Source organism: Triplophysa dalaica, chromosome 18 (assembly GCF_015846415.1).
Source record: "Triplophysa dalaica isolate WHDGS20190420 chromosome 18, ASM1584641v1, whole genome shotgun sequence".
NCBI classification, from domain to species: Eukaryota; Metazoa; Chordata; class Actinopteri; order Cypriniformes; family Nemacheilidae; genus Triplophysa; species Triplophysa dalaica.
Genome location: NC_079559.1, coordinates 11,970,079 through 11,985,493, shown reverse-complemented (window position 1 = coordinate 11,985,493; position 15,415 = coordinate 11,970,079). Strand labels below are relative to the sequence as shown.

Genomic DNA, 15,415 nt, shown 5'->3' with positions numbered 1-15,415 from the left:
AGTGTTGCTCCCCAGGCTGTTAGTTAACCTTAGCAAAGTCAATAATTCAAACTCTGAGCTGGCCAGTTTCAATATAAAGCAGCTAGCTGATCAATGCACATCTGTACATTTAAAAACAGCCATTTACATGCATGTAGCAAATCAAACCCCTGGTCAAGGCTAGGGATTTTACTACAGATGGGTATGAATTACCAGCGACAGAATGTCTGGGTCCTATGCCATTGAGAATGCAATTCTGCCTATCTCTAATATGATTTCAGTTTCATTACGTTGTACCAGAGCTGGCCCTCCCTATAAGCGAACTAAGCGTCTGCTTAGGGCCTCGCCACCACTAGGGGGCCCCCAAGAGCAATTTAAATTTCAACTTTTTGTGATATTTCTGGACATACTGTCAGTGACTAAAAACATTCAATATTTGACAACTGTTTAGTGTTTGACGATAGAAATATTGAACATCTGACAGTATTCACTGATGCAAACTACAAAGTTAGATTATAGGAAAAATGTGTCATTCACGTTATTCATGTCATTTAAAATGATCTGTCAATTCAGCGTTTTATTTGGGATAAGGTTAAGAATAAGTGTGCATATTGTAAATTAAATTAATGGTTATCAAGTTAATACACAGGGGGGGCACGGTGGCTTAGTGGTTAGCACGTTCGCCTCACACCTCCAAGGTTGGGGGTTCGATTCCCGCTTCCGACTAGTGTGTGTGGAGTTTGCATGTTCTCCCCGTGCCTCGGGGGTTTCCTCCGGGTACTCCGGTTTCCTCCCCTGGTCCAAAGACATGCATGGTAGGTTGATTGGCATCTCTGGAAAAATTGTCCGTAGGGTGTGAGTGAGTGAGTGAGTGAGTGAGTGAGTGCGTGAGTGAGTGAGTGAGTGAGTGCGTGAGTGAGTGAGTGCGTGAGTGAGTGCGTGAGTGAGTGAGTGATGAGTGAGTGATGAGTGAGTGAATGAGTGAGTGAATGAGTGAGTGAATGAGTGAGTGAATGAGTGAGTGAATGAGTGAGTGTGTGTGCCCTGCGATGGGTTGGCACTCCATCCAGGGTGTATCCTGCCTTGATGCCCGATGACTCCTGAGATAGGCGCAGGCTCCCCGTGACCCGAGGTAGTTCGGTAGAAAATGGATGGATGGAAGTTAATACACTAAATAAAAAAGATCAAATGTGTGGCTTCAAAAGGTTGTGGTTATACTAAAATAAAAATGAAATCTTTGCAGGTTGTAAATTGCATTGAACAATAAATGCCACAACCTTTGTATGGTCTGTGTGCTCAAAATTTAAAGGGACAGTTCACCTAAAATTGGAAGTAATGAAATTATCAAATATTTTGACAATCACAATACAGCTGTAATCCAAAGTTTTTATGCCATTCCTACATCCCAAACACATCTACAACAAATATAATTTTTTGTGTTCTGTTTAAAGTGTGGGTACAAATAATCAAACATTGATAATAGTCGACTGTATTGGGGGACCACCAAATAAATTCTGCTTAGGGTCCCGTAAAGGCTTGAGCTGGCCCTGCGTTGTACATTGTACATTGACCAACTGAGATCTGAAGACATAAATATTAGACTTTGAATACGATATTACTTTTAACGCCTTTGCTCACATTCACAGAATTCACTTCAGTTACCCAAAATGCACCTAGCTCACGTCTCACTGCAGATCCACATGCACGTCCTCTATGGCTGGTTTAATGTCTGCCAGCCCCAGCAGAAATGAGTCAACAATTAAGCCTGGCAAGCGCCCAAGGAGGCAGTGCCAGTGCTGGACTGACCTTGGACATGCCAGCAGAGGTGCCAACACTTTAAATCAGTCATAGACTGGCGTTCAGCAAGTCTGCCAAATCACACAAGCCTATACTATAATAAAGGCTCTTAAGACTTCAGTTTCTCTGGGAGAAACTGGAAAAGAAGGTTTTGAGGAACTTTTGAAAATATAAATATTGCATTCAATTCTTTTTGTCATATTTAACACAGTATATGGGGATCAGAACTCTATTTAAGCATGATAAAAGTCACTCATATGAGCTTCATTCTGAGTTTTCTAAAGCTAAATGATTGTGCATTGTGTGAGGAACAGAGTATAAAAATCAAATCACTAAAAATCTCGCCCTGAGAACAAGCCTCAGCCACTATTTTTTTTGTATGGAAAAAGGGAACATTTTTATAGATATGAGAGTAACTAAATAATGACAGATTATTTTTGGATAACTATTCCTTTATATTGTCTGAATAAACCAACCGTCCTTTTATACCATGTTTTACTGTATACACACATCTACACAGTATGGCTTCTAAAAAACGCTATTATTACATGAACAGTCTTCACGTATTTTACAGCTGCTTCTACCTGACATTTGGGAAAAGGATTATAGCAGTTATTGGACAGCTAGACTATAGCATGACTGTCAAATGTGTGTTTTATGGGTAGGAACTGATTTTTTATTCCCAAGGAAGCACAACCACAAAAAATGAGAGAAAAGACTGCTGTGTTGAGTGGCCAGAACAGATGGAGGTATGAACACATGCTGTCCACAGTATACCAAAACAGACAACAGAGATGGAAGAGGAGGAAACAGACAGCGTCACACAATACAGACGAGCGAGAGAGAAAAACAGACAGACAGACAGACAGACTTACCATTGCTGAACCTCTTTCTCTGTAACTGTAGGAGGAAAACGGGGATACAAGTTATTGGAATGTTATTCAATTATGAAGCAAAATTTATGTTTCTCATGCAAATGGAGCCCCATTGTCAAACAGATTGTTACTTTTCATTCAGTGTGCCTCCCTTAATGTCAACACATATTACATCTTAATTTGAAAATATTTAGACATAATTTATCACTTCCATCTGTAGCAGGCTTATAACAGGGGCATTCCAACAATGTTTGTACCTACAAGTAGAGTTAGATTTGATTTTAGTTTTATAATATTTTAAATTAGATTTTATTTTTAGATTATGTTCATTTTAATTGAAGCTTATGTCATTTAATATTTTATTTGTTTATGTTTACGTTATTTTTAAGGCGTTTAAATTTTTCCTTTAGTCTCGTTTATCCATCAATTTTTGGGTCAATATTTTAGTTGATTTCAATGAACAGAAACATTTTAGTTTATTAAGCTACAGTTAATAATTACCTTGCCTACAAACACTTCATTGCAAGTACAGATCATTAACTCACTGAACAAAGAAAACTTTGAAGTAATAAGTGGTTCTTTTGCTTCATGTGATACATTATGCCAAAAAAAATTTTTTTCTGCGGAACACTAAAGATATTTAGAAGGATATTTGTGACAAAACAACACTGGCCTCCATTAAATGCTATTGTATGGACACAAAACCCTAGACATTTCTCCAAATATCTTCTATATATCTTCTAATATTATGGATTTTCTGTTAATATATTTCAAAATTATATAGATGTAACGATTCACAGTGTCTTAGTTTGTTATATCAAAGAGTCTTTTGTATTATTGATTTTTTTATTTTATTTGGAATTGTTTTAAAATGTCATTTTGTTCTGCTATTTGACACAAAAGAGATTTTTGTTTTGTAGCATTTAAGAAATAATAAAAGGGCTCTTGTTCATTTCTAATTGTCTCAACTCATTTTGTAAAAAAAGAATGTACCGTGAGATCAGTTCCCTTTCTGTCAGTCTCTCAACGTTGTGTCGAACCGACAGATGGGGTTTGTCTTGAGAACCTATCAATTCTACTAGACTTAGAAAAATCTACTAGATATTCAATTTGACTCGGCCCCCGTATATCCGGTTATAAAACGGAGACAGCGTTCTGCATTCATTCACCTTTGGTTCTTCGGAGCCTTCGTTTATGAATCGACTTCAGAACTACTACTCTTTACTACTACTTCTACCAGAATCTTAGGACTGGGTGCAGCGGACTGTCCCTTCCTGCCACGACTTCCCCTGGGCGTCTCGGCTGTTCCAGAAGTGACCGTGGTGACCGCGTAGGCCCTGGGTCAGACGATGTCCACACTTGTGGTCCAGGAGAGACACCTCTGGCTGAACCTTGCACAGATGAGGTTTCTCAGATTTTTCTACGCACATATCTTGCAAGGGGAGCTGTTCGGTGATACTGTCGAGGACATCTCCCAGCAGTTCTCGACGGTAAAGAAGCAGACAGAGGCTGTCAAGCATATCCTCACCTGCTGCGACTCGTTCACCCTCTGGTCGTCGAGATCCTGTGCACCGTCTGCTTCCTAACAGACCTGGACCACTTCGAAGAGGAGACCACCACCCCGATAGCAGCAGAAGCAGAAGCTGCCCACACAAGAAAAACCTAGGGAGATCGAGAACACCATCGGGCCTGACCCCAGCCATTCCATCGGTGATCGGTTGATCCGGGACGGTCCCTGCCCCGTCCCAACAGCCCACTTCCTCACAAAAAGATTTTCCTCTATCTCTGGGTGTTTTTTTAAGCCACTATCTCCCTCTCCTCAAGCATTTTCAAATAGACGGTGCGTTGAGCCGCATCGCCGGGCAGGAAAGTTCGCAGAGCCGATCTCCTTCCCTGGGGCCTCCCCACGACAAAGGAATCCGCAATGCCAGCCATTAAAACACCCCCCGGAAGGTCGATGAAGCAGATTGCACCCCTAATCCCCCCTGCTTCGATCCCTGGGAGCCTGACAAGAGCTTCCCAACCGTCACAGTGGCTACGGGATACGATCCATCTAGGCTATACGATACAACTCGCCAGACACCCGCCCAAGTTTTGGGGCATCCGCTCAACTTCGGGCCGTGCGGGTACTAAACTATCTTGACGACTGGCTTATCTTGGCACACTCGCGAGATCTGTTGTGTACACACAGGGACCTGGTGCTCCAGCACCCGAAACGCTTTTGGACTACAGGTCGGCCGAGAAAAGAGCAAGCTCTCCCCTCTGCAGACTTTTTTTACAGACAGGGGTCCCTTTCGGGCAAGTTACGAGGCACGTCGTGGTGATGACATTCGTCTCCCTGCAGGGTGGGGGTGCCGTGTGCAATGAGCACACCATTTCGGGGCGATGGACAGGCCCCGGCCTGCGACGGCAGATCAACTGCTTAGAGATGTTGGCCGTGGTACTTGCACCGAAGAGGCTACGTCCTCTCGTGCAGGACAAGCATGTGCTGGTCCAGGTCGGACAGCACAACTGCCGTAGTGTATATTAACCATCAGGGTGGCATTTGCTTACGGCAATTAACACGATTCGCCCGATGCCTCCTCCGGTGGAGTCAACAGGAGATCAGCTCCCTGCAAGCCATACATAACCCAGGCGACCTGAACCAGACAGCCGACGCAATCTCTCTTCAGTTGACGCCTTGCTGAGAGTGGCGACTCCACACCCGCTCAGTCCAGCTCCTTTGGGTGCAGTTCAGGCAGGCTCAGGTACACCTGTTCGCCTCCCTGGACACCACCCATTGGCCGCTATGGTAATCCCTGTCTGAGGTCCCCCTCGACAAGGATGCTCTAGCACACAGCTGGCCACGGGACAAGCAGAAGTACTCCTTCCACCCAGTGAGCCTCATTGCACAGATCCTATGCAAGGTCATGGAAGAGGAGCATCAAGTGCTATGAGTTGCGTAACCAAGACGTTTTGTGAATCACATCGCATCATGAACTGAGTGAACTGTTACATCCCTACATTATACGTTATTATACATTATACATTATACCTCCTTTATCTGAAACTTGTTGAGGTCTATTTATAGAAAGTGTCTATAGGCAGGAATCGGAACCAGCAATTTTGATATTTACAATATCAAAGGAAGGATCCACCACATGCAATTAACAATGACTTCCTTAAAGTTTTACAATCTGTGAAATACACAGGAACTGGAGGAGAATTCTTGTTTGCTATTAGCATAATCATCCTGCTGTTGCTTCCTGTTCTTCCTGTAGAAGACAAACGTATTTGACTGATCGGGTTTAAACGTGGGCAACCTCGCAAACTGAGCAGGGATTTTGTTGGCTCATGCAACAGATGTCACGTTGGGCAAAAAAATATGAGGATCTACATAAAACTGTACCCACACAAGTGCTGGAATAGTACAGTTTTGTTGTTGCTGGGAAACAGCGGTAACCTAGAAATAATATGGTAACAATCAGTGAAGATATACAGCACCTAGTAAGCAGGATTTACTGTACAAAACAGAGAGGCATGGATTTAGTTTAGAGCTTCCACACTGTCACTTCACCATTTGTCTATTCGCTTGGTTGCTTTGGAAATTGATAATCTGGAAATGTGAAGTAGCTGTTTGTGCAGTGCAGTAAATCTATCACAGTAGACAAGAAAAGCATTGTAAGTGAGTGATAGAGTCTCTAGTCCACCTTCAACATGTCAAATTAAAATCTCCATAGAGAATGTTGTGTGTGAGGAAAGAGAGGGGCATTAAGAGAGAACTCCCTGCATCCTTTACAATCATCTACCATCTAGAACCATATTCCAAAAATATTTTTGTCCACAAAACTCCTGCTATCTGCCATTTGTTGGGCAAGCAGACAGCCATGCCCCAAATTCATGCCATGAATCAGATGTTTCTTTAATACTGTAAAGTTTCATTTTTTATTTTGTTCTGTGTAAATGCTTTGTTATATTGACCCTGTTCTAGAAATGCCCTGGGGTGATTCTCACTTAGTCTAATTTGTTTGTAGATGAAAAAATTCTTTGCAGTCCAGCCAGTGAAAAAATATAATATCCGTTAAACACATCCCGTTGTTAGCACATGCTCACACAAACGCTTTCCCAATTTCTACCATTTCCACATAAGCACCGAACACACCCTCTTTGAACAAATGTGCTGGAGGGAAGGAAACTGAAAGAAAAGCTGTTCCTTTCAGAGTTTGTCCAATTTGACAAGACGACGTCTTTCCACAGAGAAGATAATCACGAACCCACATCACAACACACTGTGTGCGTCACACAAAAATCGACTTGATGCAGACTACTTACATCTATGCGAATTTGTTCATTGTTTACTCAGGTTAACCTTTATGAAAGGTTTTGATCGACATAAGGGTAAATAAATGATGGTCCAGTGTACAGTTCACACATGGCATAAACATGACAATGGTTGAAGTTAAAGCAAAATGTAGACTGCTAGATTTGTACTCAAGACCACCTAGACCAAGATCAAGACCATCCAAGAGTGTTGAGACCAAGACAAGACCTAGGCAGGACCAAGACCATACCAGCACTCCTCAAATTACCTTGAAAGATCTGCATAACCTTAACTTTAAATCCTTTTCAATCATCTCTTGAATTTTTTAATCATCTGTATTCATTTTGTTAAAATATTTAACAAAAGCCTATTCATTTCTGACTCGCCAAAACAGTTTCAAAAGAAGTCCAATAAATTTTTGCATTTTGATGCAGAAAGTTTTACATTCAATCATATAGTGATGTTAAAAAATAAATCAGACAATGTAGAGGCAACAAAGTAACATTGTGATGCAGTTTGACCAATCAACTACAGTAAGTCTGAGGACAGGACAGGACTGAGACCAAATGCAATCGAAACCAAGAGCAAACCCGTAAAAATGGTTTTGAGACCAAGACCAATATGCAACAGAACAGCATCAGGTTGCATTTTCAACTCTCTGCTAAAAGGAAATCTTCTAGCTGGCTTTTGATATGAACAACACAGCCAAAATTCTATGAATGACTTTTTTGCTCCCGTAGCCAAGCTCTGTTTGTATTAGGATTACCATTACTAAGAAACCACACAGTGGCAAGATTTTTTTCTGATATTGTGATGCGCCTCATTGCAAAGGCACCGGAAATCATTGTTGAAGGTGGTAAACAAATCATTTGTACTTCAAGCTTTGGAAAAAGCGATTTGGAAAAGCGTGACGGGAGGGAAATGATTGACCCTGCAGACTTGAAGCACAATATCTTAGCAATTAAGCCTTCACATTTCTATGCTGGAAGCAAAATGACTGTATTGCATTTGGACTATATGGCCACTAAACTCAGAGGGGAACTTAAATGTCAATTGTATGTAAATCTGCCAAATGGGAAAATAACAGAAAGGGCTCAACTTTAATGTTCCTCCACTACTCCAAGTGGATAGCACTCTCTTCAAAAGAATAATCGCTTCTGTGGCCAAATACTTCAGTCATTAGGATACCATTGAACCTTCGCCTCTTTATTTAAATTGTCCTTATTAAATCATTAAGGCCTTCAATGCCCGGCCTTGTAATGCTTTGAAGCTAAAGAGCTGGTAGAGTAGCTTCGATCAATACCAAGAGATATGACCTCCATTAAATATCCAACAACTATTGCTAAAATGAAAATGCCATCATGCAATGTTACATAACAACAGAAGAGAGATTCCCCATATATTTTAGTTAAATGCCATGACAAATAGGTTTCACCCCGCTCTGAATAGGCGAGGATGGGAAGCTTTTGATCAGGGTCTTCCTGGCAGGAGAGAACTCTGAGGACAGGGAGAAATCTGCCTATATGAAAAATCTAGTCTGTACATGCTTCCATTTGCTCTACACCACATGTGAAACTAAATCATGTCTCCCACTCATGAGAAATAAACACATTCAGCAGAACATTCTCCACAGCTGTTAAACAAGTTAAGCTGTTTTTTAATTCACATAAAGACACACAAGATATGGTGACCGTGACCATAGAATGAATCAAACCATCAGAGAGACAGCAATGCATATACTAATCATTTTATCTTATTCAACATAGTCTACTTGACACTTTTCTTTTTGGATATCATATTACATATTTGTTTTATATATTTGATTAGACAAGAAACATTACACGTTTTATCTGCACTGCAAGGAGCCAGAATAAATGAAGTTCTTCATTTTACAGTCTTTCTGTAGAATTTGACCCTTTTTAGCGTATTTCATTGTAAAAAAAGGACATTTTCTGACAGTGTAAGAAAACTCTGATAAATGTACATGTTTTTTCTCTAATTTTGAAGTTTTAACTGTACTTTACTGTAAAAAGAATCCCATTCAAAAAACTGTTTATTTCTGGCAGCTGGGGTGATAGAAAAATGTCACATGTGAAACCCACATAAAAGTTTTTTCTAGTTTTTCTTGTAAAATTTCAGTCTTTCTATGTAATTTTACATATTTTACGTTTAAAAATTAGTACAGTACAGAAAACATAATTTAACAATATATCAGTTTGGCACTTTTTAAGAATAAATTACATTAAGCAAATGAAAAATATCTCAATGATAAAATCACTGAAAACAAAATATTTAATCTCCCTAAAACATTTGTTCCTGGAGAGGATACACTCCAAGAACAAATACATGATAAGATGATTGTAAATTGTGAAAGAGGATAAAAACAAAGGAGAGAAAAGATAAAGAACTGGTGAGAAGAAAGAGAGGGGAAGGTAGAGGACTATATGCATAAAGGGAGAAATGCAATGTACTACTTTGCAAAGCAGAACTGATAAGACTTTTACAGTATTGGCTCTATACTAAATAATAAAATGGAGGAGATGGATTGAAACTGAGCACAAGAGAGAAAAAAGGAGGAAAGAAATGGGAGGAATGACAGGGTCATGGAGCCCATCCCAGCAAGGAGGCACATTTTCCTACAGGCTGCAATTTTGTGCCCAGCACTTTTCCATGTAGCGCCCACCACAGAGCTCAACGCACAGCACACACCATTATTAGGAAGCTATTCGATGTCAGTTCCCATTTTATATCTGAATGACTTTAAATAGCACTGCCTACATTACTGTGTTCAATGTGTTTTAACAAAAACACTATTTACTCTGTGTCTTGACCTGATTTCACGATTCTAATGATTCCTAAGTCAAAAAGTTGATTTTAAATAATCTAACATATAGTGATCATTGATCTAGTTATCAGTTGACAGTTCTCTCTTAAAGGGACAGTTCACCCAAAAAATGAAAATTCTGTCATTCACTCCCCATCTTGTCATTTCAAACCTGCATGACTTTCTTCTGCAGAACACAAAAGAAGATATTTTGAAGAATGTTGGTAACCGAACAACGGCGGTATCATTCACCTGCATTAACAACAGATGTGATTGGGTCGCTGTTGTTTGTTCGGTCACCAACACTCATCAAAATATCTTCTTTTGTGTTCTACAAAGTCATACAGATTTGAAATGACATGAGGGTGAATAAATAGGAAAGAATTACAATTGTGTGCCCCTTTTTTGGGGGTTGAAGAGTCCCTTTAAAAATCTTGCATACAGTACCATCAAAATACTTGTGTTGACATGTTCAATTTAAGCTTCGTTGTAGCAAGGCATATACAACATAGTTACATAACCGAATACAGTGATTCGTGCCAATTTCAAGATACTGTTGTCTTCTGACTGTACTAGTTTAAGAATAGAGAGCCAGCTCATGTGTTTACATATATATCCTTTGCATCCATGGAAACCCAATCTCCTCCACAGGCAGAGAGCAAGCCACTTTCAGACATGTCTCTGGGCAACCTCCAGCCTGATTGCAGATCTCAAGACACAGCAATTTGCATATTCATAAAGTTTGAGTCCCAATTGGAGGGGTTTTAAAACATTCTGATGAGGACCACTTCAAGGATTCGGCTAATCACAATTTGCGACGCTGTGGGATATGAGATTTCGTATAAAAAACGTGTATCAGATGCAAAATATCTGGCTGCATGTTCATATTTGCTATATTATATTATTATAAAATATTTTGTAAAAATAAAACTCATTTATTAATTTACACATTAGCTGGACCCAGTCAGATAATAAAAATAATCTGCTTCTTAATAGCCTAAGACTTTCAAGTCCTTTTTATTTAAAACCTAAAAGAAAAGGAAAAATCTGATTGGAAACTGAAAGAGTAACACGTATTATTGCAAAACAGTAAAAATGAATACTAAGAAATAACAATGATCAAAACAAACGGTTAAAAAACTGTTTTTCTTATGGCAAGTCCATACAAATTTGAGTCGTATTCTTGTTTTTCCCAAAGATTTTTACCATACTGATAGGTCAATATTTGTTTGTTGACAAACCTGTTTAAAGTCTCTCAAAGTTTTAAAGTTATTTTTTAAAGCATAGCTTTCCATGGTCAGGTAAGTGAATTGTAACATCCAGAATGAAATTGTCACATCCAAAACAGTCCATAAGCCTCATAAATGGGTACATTTAATCAAAATACAGTAACTATTTTATGTTCTATAAAAAGATATCTCTTCTCTATTTGTTGGGTGTTATTACTTCTGGATTGAACATTTTAATTCACAGAAATCCTACAAAGTATGTTGTCTCTCAAAGACGTCCTATTTTTGTCACATCCATAACAGGTGAATTTTTCTCTCTATTAAAACTTGTGCAAAGACTGATCTTTTTTTGTTTGTACTCTATCATTAGGGTTTTGTAAGATATAAACAGATGGTTCAATATATTTTTAATAAATATATTCTTTAAGAATTTATATTTCAACTTTTTCCTAAAAATGTCACATTCATTACGCGGAAATGCCCATACATTTTGTGTGTTAAAAAGTGCATTACTTACAATATGTTTTCCTGGTCAATTCCTCAACCACTTCTGGTTTGAGCTTGCTGTTTGACTTCCCCATGTTCTCCACCCAACTCTGTCCACCTCCAGAAAGCTTGCGGGTTCCAGTTTGGAACTGACCCGTACCGGTTTGGGAAATGTCAGCTAGAGATCCAACCAAGGCGTCAAAGTGATGGACAGATCAGCACCGACAACAAACCCAAGAAATTCCATATATTGTAAATGTTGCTTTACTCTTGCCCCTTAAGATTTTTTACCAATCCATCTTCAATTACGGTCGAGTCCTTTTGAACTGTTGCTTCTCAAATAAAAGCCATTCGTTCTATCGTCCACTGAGGTACGAGGCTCAGATGCTAACCTTTGTTGGTTTTGATCCTTCAGTGGAAAATGAAAGGTCTTTTCAGAGGACCATTGGTTACAATAGACACTTATTCGCTGCTTCCGAGAGCTCGCCTGTTCGCTCCAGCTTAAGCGCCAATTCGATCTGAGCCTCTCCACCCACCCTCCTCTTCTCTGCCTCCTGCTCCCTCCCTGTCTTGTTAGCTGTGAGTGACTCTTTAAGGAGATTATTCACTCCTGTCGACTTGTTAGATGAGGTACACACTCCTTGATTTATGGCCTCCGAGATGTCCAAGTGTTTCCGGTGGCAGGTGACAGGATCTGCAATGTCATTGAGCAGTGTCTGTGAATAATGACGCAGAGTAGAAATATTAGAAAGATGGATGTGAACAGGGCTGCTCGGTATCACCCTCACAGGTCGCATTAAGTGATATGTGGATAAATTAATTTTCCTGGTGTCACAGTCAGCTGATGCCACTTTTTCTTATGTTTAATTAACCAAAGCAAAGCATCTCCTAGTAACTGCTGTTTGCTTATCTCCAATTCTCATCAAAGCAGAAACTCCTGTTTGTTAAGGTAGGGTTGTCCAGAGAAACCTCCAAACACTATGGACACAAACAGTGATGAGGTTCGACTGCACTAAAAGATAACAGTGCCTTTATTCCAGCAATCTTGATGGACTTGAGGGATGAGCAGCACTGCCCCGGGGAAAAACGCTGACTGAACGCTCTCCATGCAGATCTCTCTCACACTTGACTTTCATGAGAATGATTTTCTCTCCGTGTCTGTGTACGCTGGTACACTACCCTACTCTCTTGCCAGCACTGCAAGCGGATCAATATCCTTTGAAGTGGGGTTAAACTGAATTAGTCAAATCATATTACAAGAAGGATTCTGTATTTGGTTTAAATTTTTCTACTGATGTTTGCAAACTCTGTTGTCAGATACGGTTCAACTGGAGCTATGAGATCTCAGGCAATGAATAAATAACCAGCATGACAGAGGCATTAAAGTTGAACTTTTCGGATAATTCTTTCTGGGACTAAAATCTTCCTCAGATCTTGTTATAAACAGACTGCAAAACGTTCTGGGCGAATGTTTGGAATCAAGGCACACAGCATAAAAACATTTTTTACAAATAACCATGTCACAGATGCCATTTGAAACAAGCTATGAGACCAAATATTACATTATAGTCTTGTTGTCTCATTGCACCAAAGAAAAAGAAAATCGACCACAATCATTTAGATTGATGTAGGATGTGCGTTCAATGCCTGTAAAACCCATTATGGGACAGTTCACCAAAAAACAGAATTTCTGCCATCATTAACCTTCCAGTTATTGCAAATCTGTATAAATAACTTTGTTCTGCTGAACACAGAGAAAGATATTTTGGAGAATGCTTTTAACCAAAAAATGATTGGACCCCATTGACTACCAAAGTAGGAAAAATTACTTTATATGTTTTTTTGTTCTGTTGAACACAAAAGAATATGTTTTGAAGGATATAGGACAACACACAGGTCTAGGGTGCTTTTGACCACCATTGTTATTTTTCCTACTATGGTAGTCACTGGGGTCCAAGAACTGTTTGGTTATAAGCGTTCTTCTGAATATCTTTCTCTGTGTGTTTAACCTAACAAACAAATGTATATCAATTTGGAACAAGACAGTTGTTCATCCATGAAAGAATTTTCCATTTTGGGGAGCTGTCCCTTTAAACACTGCATTCAGATATGCTTATACTCCTCTGATGTATCTGTTCATCTTTAATTACTGTAAGATGTGGGACATGTTACAAGTTTTACATATTAACATGTTGGTACATATTCAGAATTTCTCCTTCAACTCTTTCATGAAGTCTCAGTTGTTTAAGATATCTTGTTACAAATGCAACATTCCAACCTGGATAAATCTGCCCATAAATATGAACCATAGTTTTCACTACAGTAACCATGGTATAACCATAACATGATTTATAGCTAGTAAGCCATAGCTGCAGTCTATCTTATAAACTTATACAAAGTTCAGAATATCCAAGTCTCCTTTGAACTGTAACTAGCGATTTGTTGACGAAATTACGTCTGTTAATAATACTAACGTCAATATCCTATTTTAAATGCGCACATTTTGCCAGGTGTAGGTAACAACTTAGCGATTCACCAAAGTGAACGTAAACTTATCTCTAAAGCAGATAAAATCATTATGTTATTACAAAACGTTCGCTTTAATACAAGCAGTTTGTCCGCTGTGAATGGAAAAGTTGACAGTCTCCATAGGAACTCTAACGTTAACCGGCATGACGAATTTAAGGGCATGCTGCCATCAAGCTACGTGTCACACTCTACTGAAGCACATTCTCTTTGTGTTTTTGTCAAAATTTAACGACACTTACCGAGTCGTATTTAGCCTTTAGGTTGTTTCCTAGTGATGGACTGCACACATCGCTCTTCTTTCAGGGTGTGTTTGGGTTTCCTCCTTCACTCCCTGAGCTTCTGTAAGCGTGAGTTCATTCAGACTAACTCACTGCTCTCACAGACTCTCCAGAGGCTGGACAACCTGCATTCATCACTCACCATTAACCCTTTAGTTTCATCAATGTGGCGTATTTTGGCTACTTGATCTATATTGCATTAAAAAGTGTGTTAAGAAAGAAATAAGAAAAAAAGAAAGAAAGAAAGAAAGAAAGAAAGACAGGAAGAAAGAAAGACTGAAAGAAAGAAATTAAGAAAGACAGAAAGAAAGAAAGAAAGACAGAAAGAAAAGAAGAAAGACAGAAAGAAATTAAGAAAGAAATAAAGAAAGAAAGACAGACAGAAAGACAGAAATAATGAAAGAAATGAAGACAGACAGAAAGAAATGATGAAAGAAAGAAAGAAAGAAAGAAAGAAAGAAAGACAGACAGAAAGAAAGAAATGAAGAAAGACAGAAAGAAAGAAAGAAAGACAGAAAGACAGAAAGAAAGAAAGACAGGAAGAAAGAAAGACAGAAAGAAAGAAATTAAGAAAGACAGAAAGAAAGAAAGAAAGAAAGACAGAAAGAAAAGAAGAAAGACAGAAAGAAATTAAGAAAGAAAGAAAGAAAGAAAGAAAGAAAGACAGACAGACAGACAGAAAGACAGAAATAATGAAAGAAATGAAGACAGACAAAAAGAAATGATGAAAGAAAGAAAGAAAGAAAGAAAGAAAGAAAGAAATGAAGAAAGACAGAAAGAAAGAAAGAAAGAAAGACAGAAAGAAAGACAGAAAGAAATTAAGAAAGAAAGAAAGAAAGAAAGACAGACAGACAGAAAGAAATGAAGAAAGAAAGAAAGAAATGAAGAAAGAAAGAAAGAAAGACAGACAGACAGACAGACAGACAGAAAGACAGACAGACAGACAGACAGACAGACAGACAGACAGAAAGAAAGAAAGAAAGACAGACAGACAGACAGACAGACAGACAGACAGACAGACAGAAAGAAAGAAAGAAAGAATGAAAAGAAAGAAAGGAATTCTCTGAAATATATGCTTATGTAAAAAAGAGAAAAAACACTGGCTTTGAGTTCATTGT

General features: G+C 38.9%; 1 protein-coding gene across 2 annotated transcripts in view; it reads right to left on the bottom strand.

The window, feature by feature from the left end:
• The window catches only part of ncs1b (neuronal calcium sensor 1b), a 29,876-nt gene extending 15,490 nt beyond the window's left edge, over positions 1–14,386 (bottom strand). The window contains exons 1-3 of one of the 2 annotated variants that reach the window (XM_056773178.1): positions 14,259–14,386; positions 11,522–12,206; positions 2,652–2,676 (exon numbers count right to left, since the gene is read on the bottom strand). In XM_056773178.1, coding sequence (XP_056629156.1) covers positions 2,652–2,676; positions 11,522–11,585 — 89 coding nt within the window. In that variant the 5' untranslated portion in view covers positions 11,586–12,206; positions 14,259–14,386. Of the gene's footprint in view, positions 1–670; positions 916–2,651; positions 2,677–11,521; positions 12,207–14,258 lie in introns of those variants that run through there. The other variant, XM_056773177.1, reaches the window with a different exon arrangement.
• Positions 14,387–15,415: the final 1,029 nt, after the last annotated feature.